This window comes from Zeugodacus cucurbitae, chromosome 6, assembly GCF_028554725.1.
Source record: "Zeugodacus cucurbitae isolate PBARC_wt_2022May chromosome 6, idZeuCucr1.2, whole genome shotgun sequence".
Classification (NCBI taxonomy): domain Eukaryota; kingdom Metazoa; phylum Arthropoda; class Insecta; order Diptera; family Tephritidae; genus Zeugodacus; species Zeugodacus cucurbitae.
The window spans coordinates 40723655-40746092 of NC_071671.1; the positions used below are offsets into that span (position 1 = coordinate 40723655).

Sequence of the window (22438 nt, forward strand, 5' to 3'; positions counted from 1 at the left end):
TTCGCTTCACTGATTCACGACACAGAATATTGTGTGCTGAGAATTCCCCTACATGGTTGAGCAGGTTTTGCGAATTAGTCATGAAGTTGCTTTGATTGATGAAAATAAACAATTTAATATAATAAAAATATAATATAAAATAACTATAAATTGAAATGACTCAAATAAGATAATTGTTATATAATAGTTTTTAAGAATATTTTATCAGGGGATTCGGACAAACAACCTATCGAATGAATGTTAAGAATCAAAACCTTAAAAAAATATAATCAAGTACCAAAAGTTAAGCTTTATTTTAATTTTTTTATTTATAAACCAGCCTAAATGTATGAATTCACCCTAAAATTATAGTCCCCTTTAATTATAGTCACCCTAAAAGTATACTTAAAATTAAAAAAAACAATAATTCTGCAGCTACTTTTATTTCTTTTGAATTTTCTCGAAATAATTCGAGTAAAAATTATGAAATACTTTTATATGAAACACATACATAAACGCTGCGCTCATATGCGCCTTAAACTAGGCAATAACTATCTGCAAAAATATATTTCAATATGCCAAATCGGCGCAGCTGCAGCTAAAATACTGCATTAATGTCGCACTCAATTTTCGTTTTGCTGCGACACATTTTCAGTACAGAACTGCATGCCGCACGATGTCTGAGGAGAAAGGGCTGCACGCTGTGAAATGCCAACTGCAGCAACATGACAGCCGTTTAATGTGTTGCAGATGATATTTAAGCAGAAACTAAATTACATATACACATACTATATAGAAATGGAAATTATAATAATCATAAATAGTTGAAGATATTGTAGCGAGTTTCTAGGTGCAGATGTAACCAAAATTATACACCGCCACATACATACGTATGTATGTCTAAATGCTACAGCTGTGGCAAAGAACAAAGCAGCCGAAATTGTGGGCATAATAAAAACGAAATGGAAGTACGGCATGCCTAAAACCAGAACACATTGCGGCCCAGACGCCGAGGCACTTTGCGAGTGAGCATTGTGGCAAGTGTGCGAAAGAGTTTAAATTTATGATAATTATGCATTTTGAATATGAAAATTATTTTTTAAGTTTTAAGACTACTTTGGCTGTCTATTACAGTTTTGCATTATTACACTCATTTTCTGCGCTCATTCCCATGCGTTTGTGGTTGTTATTGTTATGCCAACATTTGTGCTAAGCTACATAGCCTTTGTTTCTGCTCGCCGGCTTCGTGCTGAAATTTATGCGAAACAGTTGTTGTCGGGCGAACGGTGAACGGCAAACGGACCAAATGAAAATGGGAAAAGTTGTGACAACATTTGCAGCTGTAACAACACGCCTAACTGACAGCCGAGTGGAAAAAGGTCGCTGCTCGCTGGAGTCATAACTAAGCGTTATAACGGCATTTATGCTGATTGTTGTTGCGCTGGCTCACTTTGAAAGGCCGAGCAAGGGTGAATAAGCAAGTGCGTAAAGTGAATGCGAAAATGCGGCACCGACTCGGAGCTTTAGCGCAAACTTTTGCTGTTCAGCCACGCTGATTAAGTATTTTTGCGGCGGTGTGTCGGGCACTTGGGAAATTCGCTGAATTTTTTTTACGCTTTGCTTGAAAACTTCAAAAATAGTTAAAAACCAGGCAAGGGTGGAAAAGTTGAGAATTACGTGAAATACATGCGAACTGCTAATAATCAGTTTTGAAATAGATGTTACTATACAAGCCACATGTGATGCTGAGAAAGTTGAATTATTTAAAGAAAAGAACTAATCTTGAAAGAGAAAAAATATCTGTACGTCTTAAAGGTATTTTTCGTGAGTTCTAATTATAAGACTTCAATTGTCTTCATCAAAAAGCCTTAACCAATCGAATAGAATCAATAAAAGTTTTTTTTTACCACTTCTAACATCAATTTTTGACAAACTAAAACCATTAAACCAAGATATACAATATTTGCGCATAATATTACTGAGCGTACACACATTTCTACTTATTACCTTCTTTTCGGTTGAAATAAAAGTTTCCGCTGTCATATATATTTTGAAAATAAACAACTTCTTAAACAAACTAATTAATTTGAATACGCAAACAGCCTGTTAAACCAGCTGTAAATGCGGTAAACAAGCATCGCGACAGGTTTCCCATTCACAAATAATTTTCGCTGCCATTCATAAAACGCTCACGCCTCGGGCATATACTGATGTAAGCTAATTGATATACTCAGCAAGATTCTTAGAATATCAGCGAAATTAAAAGTGACTAAGACGATGTAGAAAGTGTATTGACGCAATTAGTAACTGTTCTTTATTACTTACAATTGTACGAAATTAATATTTATTAATATTTTATTAATATCATGAGACTCAACACACTAGATTCGATTTTAATGCTCATTCTTACACTATTCTCACATTACTTTTGAGCTTATCTTAAGTATGTTCACAATAACTTAGTTTAGAACTTATTCTTATACTATGGGTTCATGAGCTTAATCAAGAACTCATTCTTAATTTTCACCTCATCGAATTTGTCAATAAACTTTGAATGATTGAATGATATTCGATCAATAACTTATTGAAAAAATTCCCTGTGCGTTAGCGCCATCTATCTGCCAATTATGCTACTTTAGAGGCAAGAGTGAAACAGTTTAAGAATATATTTTATGATTTTTACAATTATGTATTGCGTCGTTGTTGTTAGAACTTTTCAATATTGACTAGATATTAAAAAAAAAAAACCGTGGAGTAGAGGTTCATTGGAATACTACCTTAACTTCATGCAATAAAACTTGAAAACAAAATTTTGTTTCGAATTCGTTAACTTCCAGCTAAATTTAATTCGTTATTTCAACAAAAAATAATTTCTCTAGCTAATATTTGAAAATGTAAGAAACTATTTCACTTAAAATTTTAATGTGATTTAAGTCAAAAGTATAATTGACCCTAAATTACACACTAAATAATATTATCCAAGAAACCTGTCTGTAATAAACTATACATAAATTTAATATTATGGATGCTTCCACTTTTCCTTTGATCAAATTATTGGCAACAAAGTAATTCCACAAAGTTGACAAATACATTAAGATTCGCCAGCATAAACTTTCTTGATTTATGAAGATATTTTATCATAAACTTAGTAATTTACATTGCAATGTGAACACACTATTAGAGAGCAGACTTTATCTATATTCAATAGGCTTAATTAAATGTTTATCTTATTTGGTCTGTTTCAAAGCAAACAGTACTTAAAACAAAAACAAATACGAGACCAAACAACACGAAAGCGGCTGAGTCAATAAGCACGTGAGTGTGTGTTTGTGTGAGCAACTGGTTTAACTGGTAAGCGAGTCAATCAGTAGGGCAGTCAGTCAGTTAGTTAGTTAGCGAGCCGGTTAAAAAATGTGGCAGACATAATTTAAGCATACACTGTAGCAGCCAGTCGATTTCACTATTTCACTGCATTCCTTGCAAGTTCTTGGCAAAAGTTATAAATACTTGAGCAAATAATACATTTTTGCTCACTCGCCCACTAAAGCCACCAACACGCCACATCGCCAGCTTCCATTGCACAAACAGTCGCGTTCATTCACTGCGGCAAGCATGTGAGCATTCATTCATTCATTCATGTGCAGTTCGTGCGCTTTGTTGTTTGTTGTTGTGATGTGTTGTAGTAAATTTTTTCACACAGCAATTATGGTGTTTAAATGTCAGCAGCGCTGGCAGGGGGAGTGGGTGCACTAGTGGCAACAAGATGTACCACCATGCTGTGGCATTGATCCACCAATGTTCAGTCGCTGCCCCGGGTGGCCCCTCGCGTCCCGCTTCCCACCAGCGCATGTACACATTCCATTCTTCGTGGCTGTTGTTTTTGTTAAACATTGAGGCTGCACAGCTGCAATTGTTGAATGAACATGGCGCAGCAACAAATAATAGCGGCGTTGCAACAACAGCAACTACACACAGACAAATAACTGCATGTGCGCGCTAGACAATTGTAAGATGGCAAGAACTGCGAACCAGTAAATAAAAACTAAGTAGTTGCGCAGCAAATGAACGACAACAACAAAAACAACAAATGGTATCATAACAATAACACGTAGCAAATACTTTTAAAGCACAAAAACAACAATGGCCGCTTATACAAATGATGCCAGCCTAGCAATAACAACCACACAACAACAAGCTTGCATTTATAATCACTCCCCCACATATATATACGCTTAGCTATTTTTATTCCCATATATACACACACACATTCACACACGTGCTTCAAATTTGTTGTTTCTTGCATTTTTATTTCCATGCAAACATGTTCGCCTTCACGCCGCCCCACGCCGCGCTCATGCCAAATTGTGCGCCACGGCGTATGACTAATGCACGCTTATGTGGAATGCAAATAACCGATGCGCGCACATACAAAAACAACAAAACAACCATTTTTTATATGCATTTTAATTCGTAAATATTTGTTGTTGTTTTTTAGTTTTTGTTTTTGTAATTCACTGGTTATTGCCTTTCCGCTGAGCAATCTTGTCGTTGTAAATAGCAACTGTGATGAGAAAAAACCAATTGCATTTTTCAAATAATTTATTTAATCACATGTTGTTGGTGTTGTTGCTGTTATTTCAGTAAATATGCACATTAGTATGCAACAGCTGGGCTGCCAGGCTGCAGCGCTTTACATGCCAACGCTCGCTTAGGCATGTGGGCTCTCAGCCAGTCAGTGTGTCAGTCAATCGGGCTGGCTCTCCGACAAGCGAGTTGAGTTAATGGCATAATAATAATAATAAATTATACGTTGGTGGCGTATAGACTACGCTGTATTCTCGCATATAAATCTGCTGATATTTTTACTTTTGGCTGCACTTGCGGCTTAATTAGCTGATTACTCATAACTGAGTGCTTGACCGCGTTTTCATAAATTTGTGTTTTTTTTTGTTCTGAGAAAGCACTTAATTGCAAAAAATTATACAATTTGCGATTTGATTAAGCTAATTATAGCAACGGTTTTAAGGAAAAATAAAATTTAATACATAAAAAATTACAAAGAATGTGTGTTTTAAAGTAAGATAAGATAAAATGTAAAACCTAAATTAAGAAAAAAAAATAATGGTTGACACTCCGAAGAATTTGAAGACTGAACTTTTACTGTTAATTTAACACATAACAATAAATTTGGTTAAACATAAATTATATATTACTTATTACATATTCTTTCAGCCCTCTATTTTTACACATTTATTCACAAAATCTAATAATTTATTTAGGTCCCTATTAACTAATATGTATATTATTTTTAGTATGCGGCAGTTTAATTGTCTCCCTATCCCTATCCTCCAAATCCACTTAGTTTATTGTTTTCCCGATTTTTTTGGCAATCTGCCATTAGAAAACCACTCAAATATCGCGTGATTAATTGAAATTGTTCCGCATTCATTTGTGTGAAAGTATTTTTTGCGCATCCGGTATGAAATGTGAATTAAATAAAAATAAAATTTAGATTTAGGATTTACGAATTTTAATTAAATGAAAATTTATTTATATATAAATTAAAAATTAGAAGTATTGAAAATTTGCAAATATGACTACATCTATATAAGATAAAAGATAAAAATTTAAGACAATGCTAAGTTAAACTCTAGACATCTCGGCCATTTGCGGTTTATTTCCAATTTTTTATGCCATGCTTTTACATGTCTTTCTTTCTTGTTTCTTAATAATATCCACCTCAAAATTAACTATCTACATTTGTTGACTTATTAAGATAATTATATCGTATGTAAATGCCATAAAAACTTTTGAACACAAATCGCCTAAAAAATTTATCAAAAATCATCAATTCATATATTGTACGCTCTTTAATTTATATGCGGTTTCGATTGTTTCTTTTGCAGCAGCATAACGGTTTTTATTTAAATTCCCGCTTTGCACTTTATGCCAAAAAATACATTTTTTTTCAATCTTTGCGGTTTTTCTTTTTTTTACTAAAAACTATCGCTTGGTACAAAGCATGTTTGCTTGTTTGTATCAAAGCTGTATTAACGACAGCAATTTATTCATTCAAATACCTCACTATTTTAATATCAGCATTAAATGACTCTTTCGCATTAATTTGCATTAAATTTATTGCCATTTGCTAAGCGTAATAAAAATTTATCAAAAGTGTTTCTCACGGTTTATATGTTCAAATGCTAATTTAGGAATTCAAAAATGTCGATATACATATATGTATATATATTTATAGATTTGGATAGTTTATATTGCGGTTTATGGTTTATGGATCTAGTTGCATGAAATTGATTGCATTTTCGACAAAAGGAAGGATTACATAGGAATTATACTGTGTTGAAATATTTTAAAATCACAAGAGAGCTCCAAAAACTTCGAAGTTTCTATAATTATATTAATATCTGGAAACATATTCAGATTTCTGGAAACATATTCAGATTTCTGGCCATATCATATACTTATAAACCAGTGCATATGTATTACTTTTATATCCATATTGAAACTCGTTTTTTCGGTTATATATGCTTTCAGCCATGTAAATAGAATTTTTGAGAAAAATGTTCAGAAGATATATGTTCGCTCCAAAATATGTAAAAAATCGGTCAATTGAGCGATGGACTTATAAAAATGCTTACTCGAATAATATTTTACAGTTATATTCATTTCGTTACTATCTAACTCAATCCCCAATTCTTTCCTCCCTCTCACATTTCCTGCTGTTCCCCCATCGCAAACAATATAGACCTCGAGTACAATACAACCTACTGGAGTTTTAGCGGTTTGGGTTTTTTTTCCTTATAACCACATCCTCAATCTGAATAATTTGTTGATATAATATTTTTCATATATTATGAGAAAAACTTCCCAATTTTAACGTAATTTAGAATTGATCAAACCAGAATATCTCATCCATAAAAAGTGGTCTGGTAACTAACTTTAGCATTTGGTCTGATTTAGTTTCTATTTTTAGAGCCTTTTAATCTCTTTGTTGCACTAAATATAGGCATGCCTAAGCATTCCAATGACTTGATTAATTTCAACAAAACTATCAACAACGAATAACCGGTTCATTTAAACGAGCGGAGCTACTAACCGCAATTCGTGTCGTCATGCTGCTGCAAAATTTTTTATAAATTTTCGCGCGTTTTTTACAAAACACAAGCAAACATACACTCATACATATATATTATGTGAACGCATGCACTTTTGCGCTTAATAGTTGCAGTTGCAGTTTAACTGGGAACATAAATCACTGGCCCCAAAAGCCCACTTCCAAAAATACACAATATTTTTATGACTGGTTTGCTTTTTATTGTTCTCTGCTGTATGTAGGTGAGTGTGTTTGTTGTATTACTTGGCGCATTTGAGCATAGTCTTTAATACTGGCCGTTCGTGTGTACTAGTATAAGTGGTTGTTGTTGCGCTTCCAATTATGCGACTGCACACAGCTGAATTTTTGAAATTAATGGAAATCAGTCGAGTCGCAGCAGCATTTTCAACTAATTCAGCCGGTTTGGTGGCGAACAAGTTTTTGTGTTAATTTTAGCGTCGTTTTCATTTTATTTTAGCTGTTACGTGATTTTTGTTTATAAACAAAGGTTTCGAAATCGACGAATCGTGCATGGTAGCAAAAACGAAAACACGCAAAATCGAATAAAATAAAAGCGAAAATATTTTACAAATAACAACAAAATAATTTAAAATTCGTATTGAAAGTGAAGTGGTGGTCGCTTTTGTTGTCCGCTAAAGAAATGAGAGATTCATAATAAGCACCAAAAGAAGGTGTGACTGACTGGCGGAGAAGTTTAATGGTGTTGACAACTGCGTTGGTTGTTTGTGCGCTGTTTGCAGCTTTCGCAGCATAATTTCGTATGCAAATTAGTTGAGATGACAAAAAAGTTCTCGCATACAATGAAATTGAAACTGGAAAGAATTTTCGGTGTCATAACTTTGAATTTATTTGTTATTTGTTTTAATTTTTGAGTTTGGCTTTGCTGCTTATTTGGCTTATGTATGTAACTTAAATATTTTTCATAGCTATGACATCATGTGTCAAGCTTGTTGGCTGTGACGACGTTGACGTTTGTCATTGACAGTTTTTGGCAGTTGCTTTTCAAACAACCAAGTTTTGATGTATGTTGTTGTTGCTGTTTAACTTCACTTGCCTTTAAATACGCTAAGAAACATATTTACTCACATTTGAATATATCATTTTGCTGCTTTGTACGTTTGTATAAAAACATCTCACATTTGGCTGTCACATTCATTTACCTACATTCAAATATACATATATTTAGCCTAAAGCCGTTGGCCATCTTGTGAAGTTCCTCGTTTTTCGCATTGTTTGCTTTTCGATATTTGAATGCTTTGTCTTTCGTATATAATTATTTTTAGTGAGTCGCATAAATAATTTATTAGCTGCACATATTTCAGTTTTGACTTTTGTAGTGTTTTTGTTCTTAATTTAAATAACAATAAGATGTGATATAAGCAATATTAAATATTTTGAAAAACATATTTATAGCTTGTTAATGAGTAAAAAACTGTAATTAATATTTTTTTATATTGAAATTAATTTATATACTCCATTTTTGAAGGTTTTGTGCAGATTTGAAAATATAACTAATGTTCATAAAAATGAAATATTAATGTGTTAATAAGAAAATCTGAAACTAAAAAATTCAAACTCAATCATCAGATATTTTATGCCTGTCTATGGAATTTATTAGTCGCTCAGATACTCACATAAAACTGTTTGCTCTTAACTTCTTGACGCACATCATAAATGAGTTGAGAAGTACAGACAAGCATACAGCAAACACAAAACGCCATTTCTAGATACAATCTAGATGAGGCTAGAGTACTTGCTAAGTACTTTAGTAATGCGTTTCGGTGCTTATTGCTTCCAGAGACAGATTAAATCTATCTGTTTCTGACAAGCTAAAATATAATTTTTAGAACCCGTTCTTCAGGGGCTTAAGTGTTGAAGGTTTTCGCTCGTCCTCCGCTACAATATTGTCTTTAATACACAGTTTTCGCGGCGCGATAGAGCTGAAGGAAATTTGTCACATGTCTTTTAGAATTCATTTACTATTTTATTGAGCTCGCGAGTTGAGTTGAGTCGTGTAAGCAACTGGTATTTTCGAAAATTGGTCCAGGGTTTTTCGAAATATAAAGTATTTTTTTCAAACATCCAACTTTACCCATTATATCATCTGCCATACAACCGTGTTAAAAAGTGTTGTTGAAAATGGTAGTTTATATCCATATTTTTGATTTTTTGCTATTGCATTTTATAATTGATAAAAATGTTTTCCAATAAGTCTATTTTCGATATTCGAAGCTAAATATTTTGATTTTGAAGTTGACATCAATGGACGGAGAATATACTTTTTTCACTTATGACTCAATCTCAAAATCTCAATCTCATCTCAAAAAATTATTTTGGTGCAATACCCAGCAATACCCTAGTGTTGTACAGTGTAATTTTATGAACTAATGTATATAACATTATTTTTAAATTCCAAAATTTTCATTATCCACCATCTTTCAAACTGACCTCAGTGCAATCAATTATCACCTTAAGCTGATAAGTTTTTTCCGAGATTTTCCCCGCCACGACAAGTAATATTTACCTTTTTGCTTTAAAAAATATAAAGCTTCACATTAACAACAACAAATAAATAACAATACCCTTTGGAAATCTGTAATGTCAATTCTGTCCAATCAGCCTTGTAATGTGCGCACTTCACTCGGCTAGTAATTTAAAATTATCGCGATTGCCTACAATTTAAATGAAATACAAATACAGTTATTACTGGCGCAATGTGTGCATTTTTATCACAATAATTGCAGTGAGTAATCGACACAAAGAGGGCAAAAAAGGAAATCTCATTTAATTGTAATGCAGCAGTCGCCGCAAGAGAAGCAACATTATCAGATGGCCAAATAGCCGCAGACAAACAAATTAATGTGCGAGTGCAAATGTGTATGTATGTGTGCAGTGCAACTATTTGTGCCGGGTAATATTGCAAACGCAAGCTGGCATACATGAACAGGCAGCAAATATGAATAAACTTAAATGCATAAATACGTAATATTTATAAATATTAAATTCTCATGCTGTTATATTGCCGCAACAGCGCATAGCCTGTTGACTTGTTGGCTTTGCCGGTGCACGCAGCGAGGCGGGAAGCAGCTGCCGGCCACATTTTAGCGCCGTTTTGTAATTAAGCGACGCGCACACACAAATACACACGTCGCTGCGGTGGCAAGTCGCCACCAGTAGGAGTAGAGGTGTGTGTGAACGAATCCCGGCAGACACATGCAATGTTAGGGAACTAGTTCGATTGATGCCGGTACAAAAAACTATGTAACTTCTCTACATTTTCAAAATATTTTATTTTTTATCTCTTGCTTTATTATTCTACACAAGTACAACAATTTCTTATAATTTGAAAAAAAAACTCATAGAAACTGCAAATAGAATTAAGTTCTCCTAATCAGAAATTTTTTCCAGCGCAAACTGGTCCGAATCTGGCATAAATTCATTGGCTTTGAACCAGAAATTTATTCGCCACTTTTGATTGCCACCTGCCGGCATGTTACAACAACAAGTTGCTTGCAACATTTATGCAGAAACAGCACTTTAGCCGCGTTTGATTACGAAACTGCCAGCGTGGCAATAAACCAGGTTGCCAAGCTATGATAAAATCGCACATTGCAGCCAACCAGCCAATAGCCGTAGTAAATAAAAATAAATATGCAAAAGAAATATTTACTTGCAGCGCGCGAAAAAAAACACTGTTATTGTAAATTATTGCGCGAATGCTGCCGCAAATGCCACAAGCGGCAGCAATGCAACCCAAATAGCAGCAATGACAGTTGCGCTCAAACTGTTAGTCTCTCTTTTTACAGCTTTTGATTTTTATTACACACTACGTTGTGGTTGTTGTTACTGTTTTTGTATGTGTATATCGCGCTATGAAAAGCGAAACTATGCAGCGATTGCGCGCCAAACGCATGGAATTACGCAGGACGCAGCAAAAAGACACTCTTGCGGCCGCATTTCGGACCGCACATGACAACCGATAAAATAAAAATCGACAATAACAACAGTAGCAGACATTAAGCTACAAGCAGCGACATATTTGTTACATCGAAATGTTGCTCTGGCCAAATTTGGTTGATTGGCTGTGTGACCGTCGATGTCAACGGTGGCGACGCAGCATGTGCGCAGTGGTAACACCGCCGGTAGTTGCGCTATCAACAAATGGCGTTTAAGCTTTATTGTTGGCACAAGCGGTCAAACTGCATTTTCGTGTTTTTGTTATTGCTTTTGTAATTGCATTTGTTATGTTTGTGTATGTATTGTTGCTGGCAGTGTGTCGCATATTCCACTGTTGGCTATTTTAGTTATCTGCTGCGGCTCGTGGTTGTTTCATCAGGTATTTTCGAACCACAGATTTTTGCTTTTGCTTTTAATTCGGTTTCGACTTTTAAATACCGTGAGCAACCATTTTTTATTACATACTCAAAGCTAACTAGTTTTGCTCATTCTGTAATTAAGATTGTGTCACTCTCCTTTTTTGATATTCTTTTACTATTAAATAAATCCAGAGTTTATTTGTTCTTTTTGTATTGCTTCACTTCTTATTAGTTATAGCTTCTGTATGAGGTTCGTTCATATTTCCTATATACCCTTATTGGATAAAAACCTATCGGTTTTATTAAAAAATCAAATACCTTACTTTCGGTTTCAAAATTGATACTGGTTAAGTTCTTTGCTTCGAAAATGTTTCAAAATACTGTCTCCAGGAGTTACGAAACTCAGACAGATGTGTAATAGTACGTTGTTTAAGTTTGAATATATGCACATATACCTGAGACAATCGCACTCCTTCAAGAATTCCCTTCATCATGTAGGCTCTGGTACTGAGTATGTAAACAGATATTACATACATTTAGAAAGAAGCAACTTACTCATTTTTATACTCTCGCAACCTGTTGCACAGAGTATCATAGTTTTGTTCACATAACGGTTGTTTGTGTCACCAAGAAATATAAGAGTTAGATATGGGGTTATATATACATAAATGATCAGGATGACGAGTAGATTTGAAATCCGGATGTCTGTCCGTCCGTCTGTCCGTCTGTCCGTCTGTCCGTGCAAGCGATAACTTGAGTAAAAATTAAGATATCTTAATGAAACTTGGAACACATGTTCCTTGGCACCCTGAGGAGGTTGCTTTCGAAAATGGGCAAAATCGGTACACTGCCACGCCCACAAAATGGAGGAAACCGAAAACCTATACAGTGTCATAACTAAGCCATAAATAAAGTTATGAAAATGAAATTTGGAACATAGGATCCCATTAGGGAGGGGCACATTTGGATGTAATTTTTTTGGAAAAGTGGGCGTGACCCCGCCCCCAAATAGGTTTTTTGTATATAACTCGCAAACCAATAAAGCAATATAAGCCAAACTTTCTGCAATAGTTTCTTTTAGCCATTTCCTTATACAGTCCAAAAATGAAAGAAATCGGATAATAACCACGCCCACCTCCCATACAAAGGTTAGGTTGAAAATTACTAAAAGTGGGTTAACTCCCTAACGAAAAACGTCAGAAACACCAAATTTTACATAAGAAAAGGCAGAAGAAAGCTGCACTGAGATTTTTTTACAAACACAAAATGGGCGTGGCGTCGCCCACTTATGGGTCAAAAACCATATCTCAAGAACTATTCGACCGATTTCAATGAAATTCGGTACATAACACTTTCCTGACACCCTGATGACACGGGTGGAATATGGGCGCAATCGGTTCACAACTACGTCTACTTCCCATATAACCCAATTTTGAATTCCATCTGATTCGTTCACTTTATAATGTATTCATAAGGAACCAATGAAGCTAGCGGAATAAAACTTTACACAAATACTGTATTTGAGCTGTGACATCACTTGTGGAAAAATTCTCAAAATCGAACCATGACTTTTCAAGGCCCCTGATATCAAACATGAAGAACTCAGTGCCTAAGGTTAATTTTTCACCGAAAATATAGGTAAATCCCTCAGATATTTTAATGTAATTCATTCCCTCTGAATTTTTTTCTTATAACAGTTTCTCTCTGTACCTGAAATGGTAAAAATTGGGTCATAACTTCCCCCAGATCCCATATACCTAATTATAAGTAATATTAAATTAAGTGAGCGTATAGTCTTCGATACGTTGTATCTTGGTGGTGAAAACGAGTGAAATAGGCTTAGGAATTACCTCAGTCCCCATATACTATTTATGATGATTTTCGTTATTCTATTGAACTTTATGCCGAATATATGGGTCGAATTGTGTTGTCTTTATAAAATTACATCAATAAATTGCGAGAGTATAAAATGTTCGGTTACACCCGAACTTAGCCCTTCCTTACTTGTTAAGAATAATTTCATCACAAATAGAAACTAAAACCCTGCTGACGTTAAAAAAGTCACAAAAAAGTGCATTCCTCTCGTACGTGCGAACTGTCACAGGCATTGAAACACACTGCAAGTGACACCGTAAAGCAAAAAAGTGTGACAAAATGCAAAGCTATACAAGTACAAATGTAAATAGCTGAGAAACCATAAAAATGCGCCGCCACTTTGAGGGCTAAAAACAAAAAATGCTTACCGCGCACGCGCAATTAATCAAAGGATCAAGTGTGACACACAAAGCGTAAAAAGGAGAGGATATTAAAAAAGCGAAGCATGTCAAGCATGCCAGCAATGGAAAACTGTCACCAAAACAAGCGAAATGCGAATTGTTGCAATTTTTCACACTTCTGGCACGACGAGCCGCGGCGTCGTCGACTTAAGCCACTTGACAACGCGTTGCATTCACGCCTACGGCATGCCTACCACCTCATACATGGTGCGCCGTGTGGCATGCATGTGCGCGTGCGTGTAGCGTCACTTTTGGTGGCAGTGTTGTGGCGTTTAATCCTCTCAAAACTCAAAATGCGGTACGAAAATAGTTGTGGCAACTTGTGTATTATTCATCCTAGGGGCAGCTCTGTGATGATAACTACCAGAATGTGCTTGCAACACACATGTGTGCCTTGCCTTTGTCGCTTAGTGTGAATGTTTTTTGGCACTTCTTTGTGATATTTATTTGCGGTTTTGACACGCTGACAATTGCTGTTGTTGGTGTTGCTTTTTCAATTTTAAATATAGAAGGAAGAATATTGAAGGCTTTGTCTTTTTGCTGGAATTGTTTGTTTGTTCTTAATTCTTAGTTGACTGTGAGTTTCCCTTTTGATTAATTGCTTAACTTTGCATATGCCTTCCTTGTATTCTTTGTTTTCTTCGGGGGAACCATTTTTAAGTTTATTCTGTGTTTCTGGGAATTCTCGGAATTTTCTGCTTTTGATTCAGTTTGCCGAATTCTTGGCTTTAGATAATTCCACTCCATTTGGCAGTTCCAATGCCAAATTGTATCCTGTTGCTTCTTCCGATGTGCGATATGATCATCGAGATCGAAAATAGAACTGACATCATATTGTCCGTTGTGCTTAAAGCTTCTTAAAAGCTCGATAGCAAAGAGAGAGAAACCGATCTTATAAAATTATATATAATATATATCTTATACAAATATGTTGACGAACTAATTATATTCAAGTAGTTAAAGAGCATTACAAAAACAATTATTATTTTATTTTTATATTTTTTGCTTTGGCATAAACCATTGTAATTGTCTTCGGAAGCTTCATTTCACAGTCCCTTATTAAACCACACCACTTTCAAGTCTGGATACTTCTTCTTGATATCGCTCTGAACTTCATCCTCCAATTTTTCCACTTTTATATTCATTTTCTGTGGCCACAGCGCGCAGCCCATCGGTGTAGCAAAGATCAGCAGCAGCCCACAAATTGTCGTTTGCAACGGTGGATTCAACCACGGCAAACGATTTAGTAACTTCCCTGGCTTATCCAACTTATCAATAATTACAGGTGTGAAGGTCATACCGGGTATAGCCATGGCAATGCGACTCAGCACCACCAACGCTATACCGGTGATGGCAGCGCGCGTTGATACGCCGACTTCACGTCCCTGTTCGTTTAATAGTACCACACCGTTGCGTATTTCGTGTGAACGCATCATCGGCACGTTAATACAATTCGCCGCCGAGATGGCCACAAACGGCACCATACGTCCAATAAGCGGGGGCATATTCGCCGTAAGCCGATTCAATGACAACGCGGTGCCCAAAGCGCCACCTGTAGCTAAGCAGTAGCACTTCACCAAATCGCCGGTCGTGAGTTTAGAAGATCCCGAACGATTGGTATAGTTTACAATGGCGTTGAAGGTCTGATTGAACCACTGCCAGAACACAACGGCGCTGGTAGTCTTGTGGAAAGAGAGCATACAACCCGTAATGATGGTGTTCATCGGCATTTGCGCGGACATGCGACCGATTAGCGGTGACTTTTCGCCCGTTTCTGGATGAAATGCGGAATCGTATATATACTTGGCATGCCACAGTTCCTCGAGTGTGCTCACGTCGGTCGAAACATCTTTGCCGGCGCGATAATTCTTAACGATGCGTTGCGAACGCTCTAACTCGGCGCTGCTAGCTAGCAAGTTCAGCGGATTAGTGAGCAGGAAGAAGTGCTTGAAACGCCCAAAATACGTGCTCTGATCGAATTTTGGCTGGTCTATGTCGACTTTCGGCAGCGCGGACATGTTGCGGATCGGAAAATAATGCGACGATTGTGGATGCCAGTTTATTTGTAAATATTTATTTTTTCTTTTTGACGTTTTCTTCTTTACTATGACAGTCAGTTTATTCATTTACAAAAATTTGCATATCTAGAAATATTGTAGTAAAAATAAATTTTAAGGGTTGCAATTTTTGTCACATTTTAGAAGTACCTTTAGTACCAGGAGCCTCTTAAGTAGTTAAATATCTCTAAAGTGTGTGTAATTATGTGAAAACTTTGCTAATATATTTTTATTTTATTTTCAGGTATGTTAAAACTGTCAACTTTAAATTACTGATTGTATTTATTGTCTGTGGTAAGTAGTCGGAGAAACTTCTAAAACACTGTGTGACAAAAATAACAATTTCAAGGCTACTTAAGTTGTATATTTTGCGAAGTATTTACTGATTTAATATTTGGAGAGTGTTTCAACGTTTAGTTTCGGTTCACTCGAACGATGTAAATTTTCCTTTAAAAGCTTTTTAGACATCAATTTATATTTTTAATGTTTTCTATTAATATTTTTATACATCAAATCCATTAAAAGAATACAAATACAAAATATATGTATATATTTTCTCAACGTCTATTTATTGTTCCAACTGGCACACATTTCCACAGTCTTAGTCACAGCTCAGTCAGCTAGTCAATTTAACAAAATAATAAATTTATTGATTAATTTTATAATCAAACAATTGTCGTAAACGCTCGCGCAAGCATCGTTTAATGTCAGCGAGTTCAAGGCCAAGCGATGTGTTATGCTGGCTACACACTCACACACTTGCCGCTATCAATACTTATGTCATTCAGCGCATTCATTCAATTCCATTTTTATTACTTAATAATTTTTTCTATCAATTATACTTCAAATGCCACAGTGAAGACTGACATATTGAGCAAATATAAGTATGCACTCGGTAATTTCATGTTCTTGCAGTTGATAATGTCGAATGAAAACATATGTTCTGCAGCAAGATTGAAGTAAACGATTCAGCGTACATAAAACAACAAATATAAGTGCTTCTGTTGGTGTTAATCGCTAAATATTTATCGGCTTCACTCAGTAATTCAGTCATTTGGACACTCGCAGCATTGTCATTCATGCTTTCAGCGCTGCAACGCGGCTATTTAAAGCATCAAGGCTATCAATTATTCTATGAACTTGCCTATGTGCAATTGTTTGTGTATATTTTAGCCAGTGAATTTTAGCGGATGGGCGGTAAAGAAGCTCACACTTGTGCAAACAAACATGTGAATTTACGCAAACAAAAATTTGTACACAAAGCAGTTTAACGAGGTGCATGCACCCCCGAAGGTCTCTGTCATAATTACGAATGTAAATATTTGCAGTTGGTTTTTGTTTTCCATACAAAAATGGTGACGTATTTTTAGCAAACAGAAAACTTTTCTGGGTTTGAAAGAGAGCGTTTTAACGGTCAATTTCTCACATACATATGTGAAAAATGCAACTAAAATCAAATAAAAGTTTAAGCAAATAAATGTTGAAACCAAATCTGCATACTTAATTCGATATCCACATCCACTTAAATGAGATATCCACATTTGTGTATAAATTGAGTGAAAATTCGGACAATTTAAATTAAAGCAAAGCCATATTCATATATAGTTATGACTTAACAACGACCGTCCGTGCATTTCATTCCATGATGACTGATTTGTTGATTTAATTACGCCTTGAATACCATAATAACTAAATAGATGTCCAAAAAAATTAAAAAAAATCACTGAAAAAATAATATAATAGATATTCGAAAAAATAAAAACACTAACCCACATTTTTATTTCAGTGAATGGAGGGTTTTATCAAATGTTAAAGAGACCCACAGTATGTTGTAGTTAACGATAAACAAATGAAAATATACTATTTATTGAAAAGAAGTCGCAGAACTATCAGCAGTAATTAGTCAGAACAGTAAATGAATCATTCCATCACAATTCAAAACATTAACAACTATACTGGAAATTTATTCAGAATAATTAGCAAGTGTGAGTTCAATCCATAAAATTCACTATGGTCATTAAAGTAGTAAAATCTAAAGATGTTAGATAATGGTTCCTGCTATACTAAAAGGTCAAATATAATGTTACACCAAAATATATTAGACCGTCATAGGCTTAAAAGAATTATTATTTATAGTGTAATGCTTTGGAACAAGTAGTAATTCATACCTTTTGGATACATCACTTATGTATAAAACTATAATATTGAAACATAAAAGTTTTCTGTAAACTCAACGTAAAACTCATGAAAAATATGGCATCCTAAGAGAGAAATATGTTTTTTATAATTTTTATAAATTATAACTAAACCCTCTAAATAAATATTGTGCTTTTACGATAAGTTCAATCGCTTTGAAACATGAAAAATTACTTTAGACCCTACATTTATAGCAAATAAAAAACTAAATTTCAGTAGCTAAAAATATCCATCATGTACGTTGCGCCAAAGCGACTGTCTGCAGAAAAACTTCTAAAGGATAGTAAATATTTTCACCTCTGACAATGACAATCTCAAAGTCGTAAATTTTGCTATTCCACAAATTTAATGGCTTGGCAAAAAACCTAACAAACGCATGCACATAAATATTGGCGGGTCGAGGCAAGACCGTAAATATCTATTTACATATTTACTTTATATAATAAACCGGCGTGGGCTTCTATGTGTATGTTTATATATATGAAGGGCCTTAAGTTTTCACTAAAATGAAAAATCAATTTACCACCAGAGAAGCATGCAACAACAAGGATATTTGTGAGTGCTGAATGCTGATCTAACGGTACATTAGTATCGGTACGTATTTCAGCATACGGAGGAGTTTTAAGTAATCATATTGGAATGAGTGCCATTATACTCGTACGAGTACTCCGCCTCTGCGTCGGCTTGCCTATTTGCCTTCTAGCCACCTCAACGTGCTCATTATGAAGGTAAACAAAAGTTTTATTACCTTTTTATGGCTCGACTGGAGTCGCAAAGTCGCCATCTAAACCAACTTGTAACCGAACACGACACAGGCGCTTACACGCATACATACAAACATACATATATACAGTACATACGAATATGCAAACAACGGGAAAAATTATTATTTTTGGTTGAGTTGGAGTTCTGTAATGAATTTAGCCCAACTCTTTATTGCGCTGCCACACTATTGTCCGACGGGGGTTGCAAAGGTTCCGGGAAAATTGTGTAGTCGCTCTTTAAAAGGTTAAGCTGCGTGTGTGGGTTGTTAGTTACGTAGTTCTTTGTGGTCGCTTTCATGGTGAAATAAATAAATATATTTTACAAAACGCTGAGTGAATTTGCACAAAAATACAAAATAAATAAACACTAACTAAACACGTGTTTTGTGTGTGGCATGTTGTGGTACGTAGGCGCCGCACGCGTATCATGCAGCGCCAGCAATTGGCTGTAAGTGCAACAAAAGTGTATTTGTATATAAATAGTATTATATTTTTTTAACAAATCGTTTGCAGTTCTGACATGCTGGCGTCACACACTTGCTTTGCTGCCACAAAAGCAAACTCAGCAAAAAACAGTTATTTAAATGTGTAGTGATAAATGTTGGCAGTTGTACGGGCAAATGTCAGGCCATTGACACAAACTGACACTGGGGCAATAAAAAGCGGGGAATATTTGTAGCTGCGGCAGTAAAAATTACCGTTAAAATTAAAATTATGCAGTTGCGCGGCGTGGGTTTTTTTTTGTGGCACCACAGGAAGTTTGCAACAAATTACATGTGTCAAATAGAGACTATGCAAAGTGTTTTTTCTAGAAAAAATACTTTTTTTTATTGAATTATGATATATTTTTATAATTAAAAAGTTTAAATTTTAAACCAAAAATTGGTTCCTTATGTCTTCTAGCTCTCATATATGTAAATATTGGGTGGGCTTTATATCGTATTTCCAGCTCAATATGTGATATATCTTAGCAAAATTAAGGAAACGTATAATCTTGGATAAAATTTATCTTGGTGACGAAATGGTGCGTTATTTATATAATGACTTCCAACTGTATATTTATTTAATACTCTGAGATACAAAATGAGTTAAAAATTTCAATGTAGTCATACTTTTCAATACTTTACAATAATATCCACAAGTAAAATATTAACAGTTTTTTAGAAACACCATCAGTTATTCGCAAAGTATAATAATTTCTCACCCCCTTTAATTACTGATTACTCCATTGCCTTTAAGCAAAAATATTACCTTGAATGATTTTATTTTTTATTTCTTTATTTACTGCTTTTCTTTTGCATGCTTGAAGCGCTTAATAAGCGCCTCCAACTTGTTTAAAGCTGTCCACCGTTGCCTTTATGTTATCTCCCATCCACCTGCGCCATTTTCCTGCAGCCGTTGCATGAGTTGGCTTTCAGGTGACTGCACAGATGTGCCCATTAAGCATTGATTTTTCATTTTACCCCGGAGACGGGCGCAGAGAGTGAAATTGAGCTGGATGTAATAAAAAAATTCTCTTACATCAAGAAATTAACACAAGCGCGCTTATGTTTATGTGTGTATATTTATTTGTTTGTATGATGTATATGCAGCCTGCTTGAAAATAAGTGTGTGTGTGTGTGTTCGTACTTAATACTAATTTCTGTTAAGTCAAGCGTTTTAATTCGGTTTAGAAGCTGCCACGAAAGTGGCACGAGAAATGATGTTAATGAAGTTGCCGCGGCGGCATGCAGGTGGATGTGATATGTATAGAAGTGCAGACGATTTTGCGCTTTAAAAATAAGTTATGTAATGTGTGTGTGGAAATCGTAATTTTTATTGCATTTATGGGACCTGATATATTGCTGAGATTAATTTAAAACACTCACATTTTAATTTAAACTTAAATCACTTAAACGTTTTTTTATGTATAAACTTTCAAAAGCGTATTAATAATCACAATTTTCAGTCTGAAAGCGCTGTTTAAAACTGCAAATATATAATAAATTAAATAAAGTCTCGATTTCTTGCAGCAGGAATTCAATCTGCACATTCACTTGTCAAAACTTTCGGTATTTGATCCGAAAGTAAAAAATATTAGCATACTTTCTGGCGTTACAGCAACATCTTGTGACATATGAAGTTTGACTAACAACCAACCTAATTTCGAAAATGTAAATTTGGGGGCTAGGTTACACTTTTGTTGCGTATAATTTTCCGCAGCACATGGCTGTATTGCATATTTATAGGCGCCTATAAGAACACTGTAATAAACTACCTGCGTTTTGCCCCTTTACTAACCCACTTTCAAGCTGAGTGAATTTTAAAAGTCTATTAGCATTAAATACATATATCCATATATAATTATATTCCAATTTTGTTTGTATGTAGGTGCCAATATTAGTACACCATCCTCTGTAAGAAGCGCTGAGTTTCCGTAACGTGTTTTCGTGGCTAAAATTTCATGGAAAATATTTTGTGGTGTTGAAAATTAAAATATTTTTGCAGCAAATTGCTGGCGACACGCGGGGATATTTGCAATTTTATAAACATATTTGGACGGTTATCCACAGAACTAAAAGTATGAGCCAGTTTACCTTGGAAAAATGTTTCAACTCAATTTTCTTTGGCCATACATTAACATTTTCACCGATAACCAGTGTGTTTGTATGTAGTTATAACGCCATAAACGAAAATAACTGTGAAAGCATCCTTTCGCCACATGTTCGCCTAATGTTATGCAAGCCTTAAACGAAAAAGGTAAAAAGGTCGCCAAATAAAGTTTCGCCGTCGCTTTCGTTGCATATTTTTAGGCTACTTATGTAATACAACACATGTACTCGTATATGCTTGTGTACTTAATGCATTTAAATGAGAAAATTATGAAGCCTTTAAGCACATATGCAGTAAGAGTGAGGTTTTATTTTAATCGAAAGTTGGCCAAATTCAATATACGGTTATATGAGATATTCATAAATTTACAGTCCAATTTTTACGCTAAACTTCACATAAAATTTAAATCCCAAAAATACATTGTATCTAAAATTATTTAAATTGCAGCATGTTTGAACCTTCATATATATATATATATTTATGCATTTAATATTTCCTTTTCACGCATAATTAAATTCCTCCACCTGCGCACGGCACCGTTAAATTGCACTTCATTTTAATAAATTGCATACTTTTATGCGCTCTCATTAATATGTGTGTTACAGTAACACTTCAGCTTCATTGCCAGCGGAAGTTCATTTCCGTCACTTCGCGCGCTCCCCTTCACTCCGCCAAACGGTTTAAGCGCGCCTATGTTCGTCGCCTGCCTGCAGTTCACGGCAGCTCGGCATTTTCTTGCCAACATATGTCGCTGCCAACTCAAGATTCAAGTGTTGTGCTTAAGTGCTCCGAGCATAAAGCCTAAAAGTAGGCTGTTGCATTTTCGCCCTCTACCCAAAAAAGCATGCACTTGCATGCAAAACACTGCTATATCCCACTCGTGCTGCTGCACTTAGTAGAGTCTTGTTGCAAAATATGGCACACACACTGGCGCGGCCGCTGTGCATCACTTGGCTGCGCTGCGTCAATTAACAGCAGCTTCATGCACTTCACTTGAGTCTCAAGTGTGCTTAATGATGCTCGTCGCTTGCATTTTGTGCACTTAACGGCATACAAGTAGCACATATGTGCATGTATAACAACCTATTGTATGTGTGCGTTTTATGTTGCCTACATTTGGGCGCAA

General features: G+C 35.2%; 2 protein-coding genes across 5 annotated transcripts in view; one reads left to right on the top strand and one right to left on the bottom strand.

Moving 5' to 3' along the window:
* LOC105215209 (Krueppel-like factor luna) overlaps positions 1 to 22438 on the top strand; it is a 273119-nt gene that overhangs the window by 137407 nt on the left and 113274 nt on the right. The window lies entirely within an intron of this gene.
* Positions 14618 to 16050, bottom strand: LOC105215208 (sideroflexin-1-3-like). The gene is made up of 2 exons (XM_029042253.2): positions 15911 to 16050; positions 14618 to 15847 (listed from the first exon to the last, which is right to left on the bottom strand). Exon 2 carries the CDS (start codon positions 15827 to 15829, stop codon positions 14750 to 14752), a length of 1080 nt encoding a protein of 359 aa, XP_028898086.1. The 5' UTR covers positions 15830 to 15847; positions 15911 to 16050; the 3' UTR covers positions 14618 to 14749.